The sequence below is a fragment of the Montipora capricornis genome, chromosome 12, assembly GCF_036669925.1.
Source record: "Montipora capricornis isolate CH-2021 chromosome 12, ASM3666992v2, whole genome shotgun sequence".
In the NCBI taxonomy this organism is placed as follows: Eukaryota; Metazoa; Cnidaria; class Anthozoa; order Scleractinia; family Acroporidae; genus Montipora; species Montipora capricornis.
In genome coordinates this window covers 27,198,923-27,213,922 of record NC_090894.1, presented here as the reverse complement: position 1 = coordinate 27,213,922, position 15,000 = coordinate 27,198,923, and the positions used below count along the sequence as shown (strand labels likewise).

General features: G+C 39.9%; 1 protein-coding gene across 3 annotated transcripts in view; it reads left to right on the top strand.

The window, feature by feature from the left end:
- LOC138026429 (lysosome membrane protein 2-A-like) overlaps nucleotides 1–14,768 on the top strand; it is a 28,219-nt gene extending 13,451 nt beyond the window's left edge. For 2 of the 3 annotated variants that reach the window (XM_068873783.1, XM_068873784.1), the window contains exons 3-8: nucleotides 1,565–1,651; nucleotides 3,892–4,047; nucleotides 6,278–7,064; nucleotides 10,367–10,785; nucleotides 13,289–13,489; nucleotides 14,501–14,768. In XM_068873783.1, the coding sequence (XP_068729884.1) occupies nucleotides 1,565–1,651; nucleotides 3,892–4,047; nucleotides 6,278–7,064; nucleotides 10,367–10,785; nucleotides 13,289–13,489; nucleotides 14,501–14,635 (1,785 nt within the window). In that variant the 3' untranslated portion in view covers nucleotides 14,636–14,768. The remainder of the gene's footprint in view (nucleotides 1–1,564; nucleotides 1,652–3,891; nucleotides 4,048–6,277; nucleotides 7,065–10,366; nucleotides 10,786–13,288; nucleotides 13,490–14,500) is intronic. The other variant, XM_068873785.1, reaches the window with a different exon arrangement.
- Nucleotides 14,769–15,000: the final 232 nt, after the last annotated feature.

The window sequence follows — 15,000 nt, the reverse complement described above, 5'->3', positions numbered from 1 at the left end:
CATAAACTGACAGAGTTTAATTCCCGGAGGATTAGTTTGGTACACCATCATGGCCGCCATTTCGTTGTTTTGGAACACCAACATGCATGGCAGCCGTGACGTCATGTGAAAACCCTCTATTAGAGTTGTAATTTTTTAGCAAACCACTCATATTACTGAACTATACACTGAAATCTTTAAAAAAAATCATTTTTTTAGTAGAGAGGTACACTAATGGAAACGTTATCCAAAGATATTGTGGAATTCGAAGTGAACAGTCTCAATCTTTTTAAATTTAGTGAGACTCAAAACATTTGTAATTGCATGTAATTTCTCCTTCTTACAAAATTTTAAAAAAATTCTTATTTTTATGCATTCTTTTATTTCTAGCTAAAGGGGCACTGTCGTGCTAAATTTGCTGTTGTTAGGTCAAAACTGGGTAAAAATCTAAATTAGTGTACTTAAGCTCGCACGTCGTACATACCTGACAACCCACTGACAAGAAATTATTTAATTTTTGGCGACTTTCCAAAATTGAAAAAAAATGGCCAGTTTTTTTTCAAGTTTCAATCCATCTTCATCTTCTCCATCCATGGATGCAAAATAATTAACAATTATTGGACGAGGTTGAGCAAAATATCGTGATTTGTCAGTGGCGAGCAGATCAATAGGCCATTTCCGAGTTCATGTCTGCCTCCTCCTCAAAGCGAGTCTAAGTGCAAAGTTTTTGTTATGAAAATTAGTTTTCATTCATATGTAAAGTAAAACTTACCATCACAAAAACTTCGCACTTTGACTCGCTTTGAAGAGAAAGCAGATATGAACTCGGAAATGGCCTATTATTTGCCGAAGCCTTAAACTGAGGCAAATAATTGATCTGCGAGACACAATTCCCAACAATTAAATCTTTTTCTCAACGCTCAGGAAAGCGAACTGCCATTTTCACACAAGAGCGTAGTTTCAATTAAGCATGAGCAGAATATTATTTGCAGCTAAACACTTATTTGTAGACAGTTATTTGCAGGTCACGTGGTGGGATCTCGGCCAATGAAAAGGATGGAAAAAATACATCGAATAATAACAAAGAATGTCTTCAGTGCACTTCAATGATTATTGGCAACAAAACCACACCATTATCTTTTTTTATGGTCTTGATTGATGCAAAGACGTATTTTAAGTTTGATTGAAATGGCTTGACACTGTCCCTTCAAATAAAGTCCCTTTAAAAATCATGTATATCTAAAATTAGGGGTGGCGAATGGTACCGCGAAAAACGTGGGACTCGAAAAATTTAGCCGGATCTCGAAATCTCGAAAGCGTTTTTGATAAGTTTCGAAGTCTCGTTTTTGCATGGTTTGTTTTTACCCTTTTTGAATCTCGAAACTTTTTGCCAAGGAGTCTCGGGCTCGGATTTTTAACTAGGATCTCGGCGTCTCGGCGAGTCTCGGATTTTAACATTCGCCACCCCTAAAATAAATTTGTACTTGAGTTTATGTACCCCTACATTTGTTAATCTGAACAAATTTGTATGGTATGGTTTAGCATATACCTGATGTGGTGATTTTGTGTTTTTCGATTCCTTTAGGAAGGACCGACTGAAATTACAACTAAAGTTTACTTCTGGAATATAACAAACAGGGATGCATTCCTTTATCGGAGTCAAAAACCCAGGGTATTCTTATTCAATAGATCAATGAATAAATAAATAACTTGAAAATAAGAGTGACATTCCAAATGTTGTTGAACGCTGATGTTCGGCAAAATTTGACATTAGAGGAAGTCAATCTTAAAAAAAAACAAATGAAAGAAAGAAACTTTCACCCATTGGTTGAAAAAATGAAACCAAAGTTTGCGGTGATCCTGGATTAAGTTAATCGGCAACTAGGCCCTCATAGCTCCTTTTCTAAAACCGCTGTTACACGTTGAAACTTTTAGCTGAAACTTGTGTGCAACGGCGCTCCAAAAAAAGTTCCAGTAGGCGTTGCACCTTGCATGTAACATAGAAAGGTCGAAACTCGTTCGAGAACGTTGAAACTGGTCTCGAAATGTTGTTTACATGGTCTTAGCCGGTTTCTGATGATTGGCTTACGCAGCGTAGCGTAGACCAATTTCACGAAGTGGTGTTACGCAGTGAAACTCCTGGCAGTTATCACCTCTGCGATTGCTGCGACCGTTGCAGAATTAGAAAGTGGTTCTACTATTCGTGAAACTTGTCTCGCAACGGAAGTTCAAAAAAGTTTCACGAAACCTACCGTGTTACACGGTGCAGTGCCTCCTGAAACTTGTTTCGCAGCGCCTTTGCACACGATTTTCAGCTAAAAGTTTCAACGTGTAACAGCGGCTTAAATCGTGTATTTTAAGAAGGTTTGTTGTGCGTGCAAAGTGGAGAAAAGATTATTCCATAACAACATGCGAGAATTTTCCGTTTAATACGACAATTCTTCTTAACTTCTTGATATGAATAAAGCCGAAATAAGGACTTATTAATTTGTCCAGAAAGAAAAATTTATTCGGCTGAAAGAGTTCATGAAGCTTTATCACTAATTGAATATATAAGGCGGCTCGAGATTGGTACACTATTCCAAAAGATTTGAAGTTCTTAACAACTTTTCTGAATCACTTCGAAAGAAACAACTCCACGTTTCTTTGGTAAAATCAACAATAGACGGATGGCTAGCTCATTCCACGCTTCCTCTAGCTTCTTATTTTCTTTCTTGATTAATTATAAGTACTGTTTACATGTCAGGTTTATTAATGTATAAAATTTATATCCGTTATTGTTTATTAGTATAATCAGAAGCACGTGACCTTGAAGTGGGTAACTTGAAACTCTTTTTCTTGGAACAAAGCTGGGGATTTTATGCCCATATATGGACAGAAATAAGATCGAAGCGAAGCTACGCGCGCAGGAAAGTTACATACAAATAACCAAGTTTTTAAACTCGAAAAAGCCAGCTCTGAACCAGAGTTAGAAGCTTCAAGGTCATGAGCTTCTGGTGTAATTACATAGGTGATTATTGAAAATTGTCTGCGCTGATTGGCTGCACTTGAGGTGATTATTACACGGGAAAATACTCTAAGCAGTTTTTTTTTTCAAAATGGCCGCAAGCCGTTTTGTCGAGGGAACAGACGAAGAAATTAGTTGTGTAATCACCTATGTCATTATAATAAAATGATTATTCACCTCAGGCTCGGTGAACATACTGGTGAATAAAAACCTCGACTGTGCCTCGGTCTTTATTCATTGATATTCAACTCGCCATCGGCGAATAATTGTTAAACATTAATACCTTGGACTCCTCTGCATCAGTTGAACAGTAAGGAAGACGAAAGCTTCGGCAACTTTGGTCAACTGTGCACATATGATCAATATTTGCATATCTTAGGCCCGACTCGGACGCCATACTTTTCATGAGCCGACATAAATTAAGAAAAGTACCCCTGTTGATTCAGACGTCGTACTTAATTGGCCGATCCACAGCCGTTCCTAATCCATTTCCAAAAAAACAATATATTTTGCCAGCGGTTTTTATGTAGAAGGCAAAACATGGTTTGTGACTTAAAAAGGTTCGGCACATGAAAAGTTCGAGGTCTAAATCAAAGCCGGTTCGCAGCCGTGCTAAAGCCGAAATTCCCGGCTACGCCAGGCCAAAACAACGGCTGAGCCGTTCCAAATTAAAATAGCCGTTCTTAATTTATTCAGATGCCGAACTTTTCATGTACTTATTGTAATTAATTCAATGTATTATGTTCGGCTCATGAAAAGTGCGGCGTCTGAATCGGGCCTTACTTACTCTTCTTTGTCTTAGGGCGTAAATATATTTGACTTAGTTGATTTAACTATAGGCTGCCTGCTTCTGATACGTCTCCTCTGTTGCGTATCTGATTAGTAATCCTTTGAAATAATTTCAGTTGAAAGAAACAGGCCCATATGTTTACACCACAAAGGCAAAACAAGTGGGAGTCAAATTCGAAAATGGAAAGCTGACCAGTACGTCGTTTGATCAAATCACATTCAACAAGACACTGACAAAAGAGGAATGTCCGAAATGCTCTAAGCATGACCAGGTTTGTTACTCAGTTTGTCAACAAGTGAAGCTATGATCTTCGCAGTTATGAACGCAATTTATACAATTGCGTAGAGAAGCCTGAAAAATTCAGGACTTCAACGGGGTTTGAACCCGTGACCTCGCGATTCCGGTGCGACGCTCTAACCAACTGAGCTATGAAGCCACTGACGTTGGGAGGACCCACAAATGACCAGCTCCCAACGTCAGTGGCTTCGTAACTCAGTTGGTGAGAGCGTCGCACCGGAATCGCGAGGTCACGGGTTCAAACCCCGTTGAAGTCCTGAATTTTTCAGGCTTCTCTACGCAATTGTATAAATTGCGTTCATAATTGCGAAGATCATAGCTTTACTTGATTTCATATCCGCAGTTCATATACGATTTATTTCATATACCATTTAATCAGTTTGTCAACAACAGGTCCCAGAATATCCTGTACCAAACTGCGAACCGGATCGGCTTTGGGTTGCTTTGATTTGCTCTTGAATAAGCTATGCCGGGTATTGCAGCAAACCTCTCCCTTGTTCTCGAAAGGCTTTTTCCCACTTGAAAAGCTGTTGCTTTTATCGTCACTTCCTCAGTTGCTCTGAATTGACCGTTATCGTTTATTTCGAAATCTCACTGTTTCATGGGGTTCATGAGAAAAAGCACAAACTCTTTTTTTATACGAACGTAAGAATTAGGGGCTGAGCTTGAAAGTTCTTATTTTTGTGCGACTTGAGCTTGAAAATGTCATTAACATGTTGATAAAGTTGTGTGGTATACTAGGTTCGACTACAAATTGAATACAATTAGCCCATTTCCGAGTTGCTATTTGCCTCAGTTTCAAAGCGAGTCCTGGTGCGCAACCACTTGAATGGAAATGAGAGGTGTATTTTTAGGAAAAAATAAACTTATTATCATTTGAATGGTTGAGCACCAAGACTCATTTTGAACCAGAGGCAAACAGCAACTCGGAAATATGGCCTATTGTTCTTCAGTCTATCTTGCAAGAAGATAACCACATTGTTAATGTCAAAAAAAACGTCCTTAAGTATTTGAGTTAATTGTCCTGTTAGACTACAGTTTTAAATTTCTGTTACCTACTACTCACAAAAACCAAAACAATGGAAAACAAAAGAGCAAAATAAAGACGACGTTCTTCTAAACTGACTCTCAGCTTGGGTTTGTTATTAGCGTGGTCTTTAAATTTTGGATAATCTCAGCCTGGACGTTCCAGGGGCGTAGCCAGAGGGGTTCTGGGGTGCCCGTGACTCCGCCTCCCTCCTTGTGATAGTCAACAACATAATAGTTACCATAATTTATGTCATCTGGAAATTACTCCATCTATGCAGCTATTTTGTAGGCTTGTTTCCCCCTCCCGCTCCCCTCCCCCCTCCCTCCGCGCGCTCACTGCTCATCCAAAAAATTGTCCCTTTCACTAAAAACAGCGTAGATATCGACATGACAAATCGGTAAGTATCCTGTGTGTGAGAGAGGGGAGATTGTGACCCTCCCTCCTTTGGAAAAATTCTAGCTACGACCCTGCCGTTATTATAAAAAAAAAAGACAAAGTAAATGTCCGCAAACCGTCAGAACTTGAATCGAGAAATGTTCGCTTCATGTAATGAAACGGATGCCCATAACCAGTGTCGAAAGAAATTATAGAATTGCTTTGGTTTTGCATTACTTCACTCAGTGATTGGTTTAAAGTTCTCGCGCCACTTTTTCAACCAATCAGATATGAAACCAAAACCAATCGTGGCTCGGTCGTGCACATTTTCCCGCGCTTTCTGTCGGCTACGTGTAATTACTTCGAGTTTTGATTGGTTTTCTGGATTTTCTCCGTCCTTTTTGGTTGGCAAAGGTAATTACTTTGGTTTTAGTTTACGACACTAGATTGAAACTCGCTCTATAGCGAGGTTTCTAGTGACGTCACCCATTGTTATTAATATGCCAACCAGAAGCTAATTGGCTGTTGAAGCAATGACTTCTCTTGTTCCGTGGTTGGCAAATTTGAATATCAAAAGAAATGTGACGTCAATGTTTGTAAACAAGAAATATCGCTATTGTGACTTATTAGTAACGGTTATTACACTGTGAAATGTTAAACTGTGCTGAGTGAGGCGCTGGATGTACAGTAATTTGTATTGCATGCTTACAACTCTTTGTTTGTCTAGACATGCACGTATTAAGTTGTATTCTTACTTTTTTCTACTTTGTAACAATAGTCGGTTTCCCATTCTCTTTAGGTCACTGTCTTAAACTCAGCCTACCTAGGGCTGATGAAAGAATTTGGATCAGCGAAGGATTTCAGCATTGCATTGATACCGCTTGCATTAAAGATCCTGTTTAAGCAATTGACTGGTAACCAAACAGGAAGCGAAAATTCCATATATATAAAAATGGGACAGGCGCGCAGTGAATTGGAACTCGTATACGGCTCGTCCAACCCTGCCTTTGGTTCTTGGGTGAGAGCAAACTATCCGTCATTACTGCATGGTAATTTCTCTGTGACACAAATGCGAGGTCTTTACGGGGCCTTGATGAATGCTTCGAAGTTTGGACCGTTTTCAAATCCAAGCCTTCTCACAAAATGTACGGATAGAAATACACCCAACACATCTATAGAATGTGGTCTTGTAATCAATCTTAATATATACATCAAAACTCCGCAGCTGCAGTATGCTGTCAAGCCTTTCATTGACAGCCTTTTGTGTCCAGATTCGACCTCCTGTTTCAATACCAGTCTCAATACTGTACTGATGATTGCACAATTTGTTACGGATCCACTTCCCAAATTTGTCATGAGATATTTGGATGACCAAAACTATGGACTCACTGCCACTCGTAAGCAGAGCGATATATCCCTTGGTTATGTCATGACTAACTTACGGATCCCTCCACGATTCGAATCGGGAATACCCGTGCCAGGTATATTGACCTCTCATGACAGCGAAATACAGGCCAAGGCGACAGGAACCAATTCAACCTTCTACACGTGTGAATCTTCAGAAGGAGACCGATTTGCTTATGCAGGTACACTTCTAGCCTGATTCTCAGACGGTCCAGGTCGCTCGTATCACGCACTCTACTCCCTTCCCCGTCTGATATCCTTGGTAGGAAAGCTTGTTCCTGACGTCATATAGATTGTCTAGTTTCCACCAATAACAGGGAATGTTATACTTTCACAAACCTGAGGATGTGCCTCTGTGAAAACAACATGTCGGAAGCTGCCGGAAATATTGTTGTAGACGTTGACTGTGCTTTGGAGAAAGCTTGCGGTGTATTCGGGGTCTCTAAGCTTTTCCCTCAAAAGAAAAATGCGATAAAAGATTTTACCTCCAGGAAAGATGTCTTGGTAAACTTGCCAACGGGGCTTGGCAAGTTGCTCATATTCCAGATTGCTCCAGTTCACGCTGAACTCTCCAAATTCAATAATACTTTTGTTGCGAAGCCAGTAGTTATTGTTATTTTTTCTATTAGTGAGCTTAATAAGAGACTAGAAAAATTATCTACAAGCGTTAGGAATCAAAACTGGCTCCGCTGGCAAGGACGATCTTGCGAGTTTAGCGTTACTTTCACATCGCCGGAATACCAACTGGAAAATGGAAGGAGGAGGAATATGCGGTCCTCCGAAGTTCACAAGAAAACTGAATTTGATAGGAATCGTTGTATACGAGTAGACGAAGATTACTGTCTTAGCCACTGGTATGTTCATGTGTCTCAGGCTTTTTTTAATTGTTATAGGATTTTGGAATCTTGATCACATCTAATTAAATAATACATGTACGTGTGTGTGCTTCATCGCCTTTATAGGTGAAACAGAATAGAGGATACATACTTTATTAAAATGTCAATGCAGAATGGCAGCCATAGGCTGATGTGGACCTTAAATCTAACACAGTTAAAACTACACAATAATGAGAAGCTTAATAGAAATACAGAAATAACAATGGTATATAAAAAATGTTCTTGACGTGAATGTCACGTGTACTCATTGCAACAAGTACAGGTAATCTTTTTGTTCTTGATCTTTTCGAAAACGAAAAGTTCAACATTTTTTTAGTCTGGAGGCAACGTTAGTCTTTGTGAACATTTACAGGTAAGACTTCTGGGAAATTCTCACATTTACCGAGCCAGAAGAGAATAGTTCTTTCACTGTTATGTTATTTTCATGCTCGATCGCAAGATTGTCCTCGCCAACGGAGCCAGTTTTAATTCCTAACGCCCGTAGGGAATTTTTCTGGTCTTCTATTAAGCTCACTAATGGAGAAATAATAATTACTGGCTTTGCAGCAAAAGTGTTGTTGAATTTGGAAAGTTTAGCGTGAACCACTGAAGCAATGTGGAATATGAGCGACTTGCCAAACCTCGTTGGCAAGTTTACCAGGACATCTTTCCTGGAGGTAAAAGCTTTTATCGCGCTTTTCTTTTGAGGGAAAAGCTTAGAGATCCCGAATGCGCGGAAAGCTTTCTCCAAAATAAGGCACAGTCAACATCTACATGAATATTTCCGGCAGCTTCCGACATGTTGTTTTCACAGAGGCACATCCCTCAGGTTTGTGAAAGTGCAACATTCCCTGTTATTGGTGGAAATTAGACAATCTATATGACGTCAGGAAAAAGCTTTCCTACCAAGTATATCAGACGGGGATGGGAGTAGGGTGCGTGACACGAGCGACCTGGACCGTCTGAGAATCAGGCTAGTACACTTCGAGTATTCAATTGTTTCTTACGATCAAGGCGATCGTAAATTTAAGACCCGATTAAACGGCTTCCCAATTTGGTTTAGCATGCGTTCGATTTTGTGTAACGTTGTAAAATGATGACGAAATATGTAGAACGGGACGCTGGGATGGAAAACAGTTTGAAGACATCCCTTCATCACAGGCCTGGGATTTAGTCTCAGGATCCATGGTTTTCGCGCATGCGCGAGCAAATCTACAACTTCTGAAAGGCGATTTGCCTTCTTTACGATTGTTATAGCCCTTGTCAAAAACATGTCACAAAAGGATTTGCTTTCCAAAATCATCGATGAGCCTTTTACTTTCGGCAGCTTTGTATTTAAGTTTGATTTTCTCTTCTTTCCTGAATCCATTGCTTTCTTCTTAGGTGATGTATCCTCGATTACCCGGTAGCCTCGCAGCTCCTACAAGGTCTCACCTGATTGGAGACCACCCTTGAGGTTTAACAAAAGAACAAATAACAGAAACAATGGACCCTAGAGGATAGAGTTGCAGCCCGTTTGTTTTAGGCCTAGGGTCCATTGTTTCTGTTATTTGTTCTTTTGTTAAGCCTCAAGGGTGGTCTCCAATTAGGTGAGACCTTGTAAGAGCTGCGAGGTGACCCCGATTACCGCTTCCCATTCTTCTAGAAAATCATCTGGCGTTTCATCAAACACGTCCACTGATTGATAGATTTGTCAGATCTGCTACATTTGTACTTTAAGGGCGATGGTTGTTACTATGGATACTTCTTTGAAAGACCGATTAGTGGGGACGCGAGTTCCCGGATGTTGAAACGGGGTGGGAAACAGCTTTAACTTCTGATCATTCAACATTCTTGATTGCGAGAGAAATGTCCAACGGATTAATCAAAGCTCGTTTAACGCTACTAAAATCATTATTATTAACATCGATCCAACCTTCATTGAACATATTTCGATACGGTTGAAAAGAGTTGAGAAACGAATCAGTTTAAGCCTTTGCCCGGGCCATCAAAACGTTTATGCTTTGTTGAACATCCATTTAACATTTCCTCAGCCATCGAGAATGTAGAATGAAGTTAAAGCCGTCTTCCACGTATTTCAACATTCTTGCCCCAGCACGATCACAAATGGCTTTATTTTTAGATACACTTTGCGCGCCAAACAAACAAAAGGCTGCCATGCAATTTTAACCAATCAGAAGAAGCCATGTCACGCGTGACTTCTTCTCCCATGTTTTTTTTTTCGGGACGTAACAACTGACTATCACGGAATGGCTATTCTAAAAATAGACTGGATGGTGACTGTGCTGGGTCAATGTGGGTGAAGTATCACGAAAATAAATTGGTATGAGCGGTTTCAGAGTAAAAATATAGAATGAAAGATTTGCACTTCTACGCTCACGTTGTCGCGAAAACCTCACATTTTGTGATTTCACGTCGTCGTTGTGCGGAGTACCACAAAAAATGCGTGCCGCACGTGCAGCACCTTTATTTGTTCTCTTTTAACCAATGATATTCTTGTTTTGTGGCGTTGTCGTTGACGACAGCGGCCAGTACGGCCAGTACAGCCACCCTGTTCGGTCAATAAGAGGTTACTAAAATAGTCTTTCACTGCAGCTTTCTTCCCTTAGCCATAGGTGGTGAAAACAAGGTTAATCAATCTCTCTATCCTAACGCAACCGAAGAGCAACTGAAAGTTCATGGATACTACAGTCAGTTCCCTGGACAAAAAGGTTTAAAGCCATGCACTACTGACTACCGTGGACTGGCTGAAAGCTATCCGATCTTTTTGCCTCAGTTTCGTTTTGCTGTTCCAGTAACTTACAAAAGAGTTGTTGAAGTGCACAGCATTCCCATGCACAGATACGTGTTACGACCCGATGCTGTTAATGTTAATAATGTCACAGTATTCAAACGAGGGATATTCGACGTCACACGATTGTTAGGAGGTCCTTTGTACATAAGTCTTCCTGGGTTCCTTCATGGCGACCCGAGTTTGTACAACGAATTGAAACTGCAAAAACCTCGTCCAAGAAAGTATGGATCCTATGTAAGTATTTTGTTACATATTTATTAGTGTCTTCGTATAGAATGAATAGTGTTTCCTAGATAAGAGGGAAAACCGTAGAGAACCGACGCAATCAATCCACATTATCCCGATTAATATTGACAGTTTTGTTTTGCGCGTGTTGCGTGCCCTTAAACCATATGATGTATTTGTCCCGTCGACCTTGTGGTAGTCCCCATGTTAACGTTGTCTCAGTCCTCAATCTAGATTTCAATATTTTGTTCTACTGTTCAGCACGAGTAGGTGTACCCGCTTCACTGAAAATGCTGCAAAAGAGACAGACTCCGGGAAACACATTTTTACTCTTTATAAACTGTTTTGGGAATTTTTAGCGTCTCTCAAAGCTTTAAATCAAAGAAATCGTTGAGACAGGCGTTGTCAAGGTTTAAATCTGTTCAGTTTTTCATTTGAAGGGGCGTCGTATTTGACCACCTAACCATAATAGCCATAAACGCCTGCTTACCTCACAGCAAAATTCCTTTCCCGAAGTTTAGGCGATCAAGTTTTACCTACTAAATTAAACTAGTAATAGTTTTCACTACATTCGGCTGCCCCCGCCTAAGATAATACAGATGGCAGTTGAGGTGTTTTCCAATTAATACCGGTATGTGCTGCACATTGCGATGTTTTCATGTTATTCTACACGTAATTAGTAGGTAGGTAAATCAGTGAAAGTGAAGGATGCAAGGAAAGGATGGACAACAACAAACAGCATTTATTTTTAATTTCAATCAACGTTTATTTGATACGCTATCTATTGAAAAGCAATTAACATAATTTTGGAAAGTGCCTTCAAATATAATAGTAAAACAGGAACATGAGCATTCAATGACTAGAATGCAACATTTTGTCGTCATCCTTCGTTGTCACTGAATTTGTCGTCATTTTTTGTGGTTCTTTCCACACTACCTTGAAATAACATAAAATAGGATCAAAACTTGCTTATTATATTAGGATAGCTGACTAATATTATCTGTGAATAAACTGTTTTAAAAATGATCGAGGATTGCCGGTTTGAAAATGTTGATACTGAGTCTACGATTTTACTCTCTGATATTGTGTCTAGCAGTTTGTGGCCGAGTCTGTGGTACATGTTTCTGCTTTCATTTGTGTCTGACAAATCGTCGCCCCTGTTTATGAGTTGTGCCTGAAAAATCGATTTCTGATTTCTGAGGCATTATGATATTCTATCAGATACTGTAATCTTTGATTTTCAAAGTAAAAGAAATCGCTGCAAATATTCGAAAATTACTCACCTTCAATCGCTATGCTGAATCTTCGTTATCCATGCTCCTTGTGACTTTCTGCCTCGTGACTCAAGTTACCCAGAAGACCCCGCGAAATCAATGAACGCTACCGATACCACCTTGCGTGCCCCGTTGAGAAAATCGAGATTGCTTTCAATTCCTCTATACAATATCTACTAATTTACGGATTAAATTACAAATTCCCTTTTTACACCGGGGCTTTTAGGTTGCTTCCTCGGGTTTTGGCCTCTGGGCCTCTTTGGCCTCTGCGGAGGCAAAAAGTTGACGTCACAGGCAGAACAACATTAGCTAGATGGCATTGGCCATCATTAGCTAGATAATGACTGGAGCGTGAATGGTAAGGTCGTCTCGCAGGTCACACTGTGGGAAGGGAATGTTGCCTTAGAGTAAGCGGGCGTAAACAGGGATGGGCTGATATGCAATTACCCTACAAACGACGGCGTGGAAGACTAACTCCAGGTGCAAAGAACCAACAGTCTTAATCTTTATTGAACAGTGCTAACGTATTGGTGGGGAGCCGTCGCCTTTCACCTTCGAGTCCCGTGGGTTCAATTCCCGGACTCCTCGTCCTCCAAAATCTTTTCGAGACTGGAATCACAATAATAATACAACATCCTTTGGTTTTGACCATATCATATTGAGAATAAACATGACATATACGTTTGCTCAAGTCCCAAGACGTGTTGCTAGAAAGAGAAATTAAGATAAAACAACCTTGGGACTGGTATGAAACTTGGTTATTCTTCTTGTAAGGACGGCGTCTATCCACTAGATCACAGCTGAGAAATGTAAAATTAAGACTTAGGCCCTTCACGTACATTTTTAGGAAGAAGAAACTGAAATTAGTTTAAGTCTGAAATTTTACAAATGAAAAGTGCATAGCCTTTCCGATATAGTAGAATAATTTAAGTTTTAAAAATGCTATGGGACTCAAGTAAATAACGTAGAAACAAAAACCAAGATTTCATGGAAAAACATGTGAACGCCTTCATGGCATACATGGATTCCCTATTTTGTGTTGGGTAAACTGTGCTTGTCACGTAACTTGTTTGTTCCCATTATGCCCGGTGACTCATCTTTTTCAGTTTAGCTCTAACCCATTCATCTGTTTCTGTTGTTTATCGGTAGGGGAAACGGAGCCTATCACTTAGAAGAGCCATCTGATTTTTGTGCGAAAGGCCATTTAAATATAGTGCGTTTGTTTTTATCTTTTGCAGTTGAATATTGAGCCAGTATCGGGAACAGCCATGCAACTCAAACTTCGCATTCAGCTGAATGGAGTAATTACCTCCAAATCTTTATTTAAAGAATACCATGGCCATTCCAATGTGAGCTTTGTGAACAAATTTATTCCCATCTGGTGGTCAGAAACCTCTGCAAGCATTGATGAAGAAACAGCCGAAGAATACAACTCTCAGGTAGACGGCGTAAAATTAATTCTGGGCATGGAGATATTATTCCGCCGATTTCGTCGTAGCAAATTCACAGTCTTCGGCGGAAGACAAATTCTTCTAAAATTCTCACATTCTAATACAAAATTAAGAACTCAATCCTGGACCATGCCATGCCATGAATAATAATTAAGAACTCAGTCCTGGACCATGCCATGCCATGAACTGGTGGGGGGTAGGGGGGGGGGGGGAAGGGGGTGGGGGGAGATTGGGAAGTAAAGAGAGTTTTTTCCTATGGTCAGAATTTTCATATACAAGTCAAGAACGATTATTCTAAAAACTGACTAAAAGCACGTGAGATTAAAATTTATGAAGCTCAAACTAGAACAAGACCCCCTGATTACGAAACTAGCACTGCAAAAAACACGACCAGAAATACGGATTAGCTGTAACTGAACTTTCAAAAAACTAAGGATTTTTAGGATAACCAAGCCAAATAAAAAACTGCTGTCGCGTTTGTATAGGTACAAAATCATGGTTATGATGATGATGTTGATGATGATGATGATGATGATGACGATGATAACGACGACAATGACGACAGCGATGACGTCAAAGACGATGATGTTGACGACAAAGAAGGCAATGATGATGATGATGATGATGATGTGGGATAAAGAGTGATGATGGTGGAAGTCAAAGCATAATGCAATTCTGATGACCCCTGTGGTTAAGCTTTTAAGAAATTTCGTATTCTTCAGTTTGAACTACAAAGTCTTCAGCGAATTGTATCCAGGGATTTGACCTAAGTCGAAGAAACCCACCAACTCAACGGTTTTTGTCTGTGACCTTTAATCTCAAAAAATATTGCAGCACTCATGTGAGGCTTGATAAGCTTCAGGCGAGGGCCGGGTAAGAAAGTATGCAATAACACATAAAGCAGTGATACCAAACGTTAGGTTTTAACTGGCGGGGATTACAAAGCCTGTGATTTAATTTAAACAAAATTCTCTCTTTGTTATTCTTTTCTCTTTGCAGCTGTTTGGAAGCCTGCGATTGTCCTGTGGTTTGGTGGTTGCCTTGCCATTGATTGGCGGTATTTTACTTATTCTTGGTATCATTGTAATTGTATATGCTGTCAAGAAAAACACTTCATCTGTAACGACTGATTGAAACATCCACAGAGTCTTGTAAAAAAAAGGAGATACTGAAATATATGACAGAGTCCTCGGAAATGCTTCATTCTTTCTCATTTGAAGCCTAACTCTTTACTTACAGCTATGATCTCTACCACTATCGTTTGAAAGCTACCCTATGGCATCACTTGGTACCAGCAATGCAATTTCTCGGAGAATGAGCAGGTTCCAGCTGCCCTGCACACTTCTGATACAAAGTCCTAGCACTAAGTTTTTTTTCCAAGAAGACGGAACCAGCCAGTTGATGCAATTAACGTTTGCTATAGAGACTCAAAATCACGAGGAAAAGTCTGTAATGTCAATCTTCTGGATGTATTAATTTCCCGATCATTCACCCTTCAA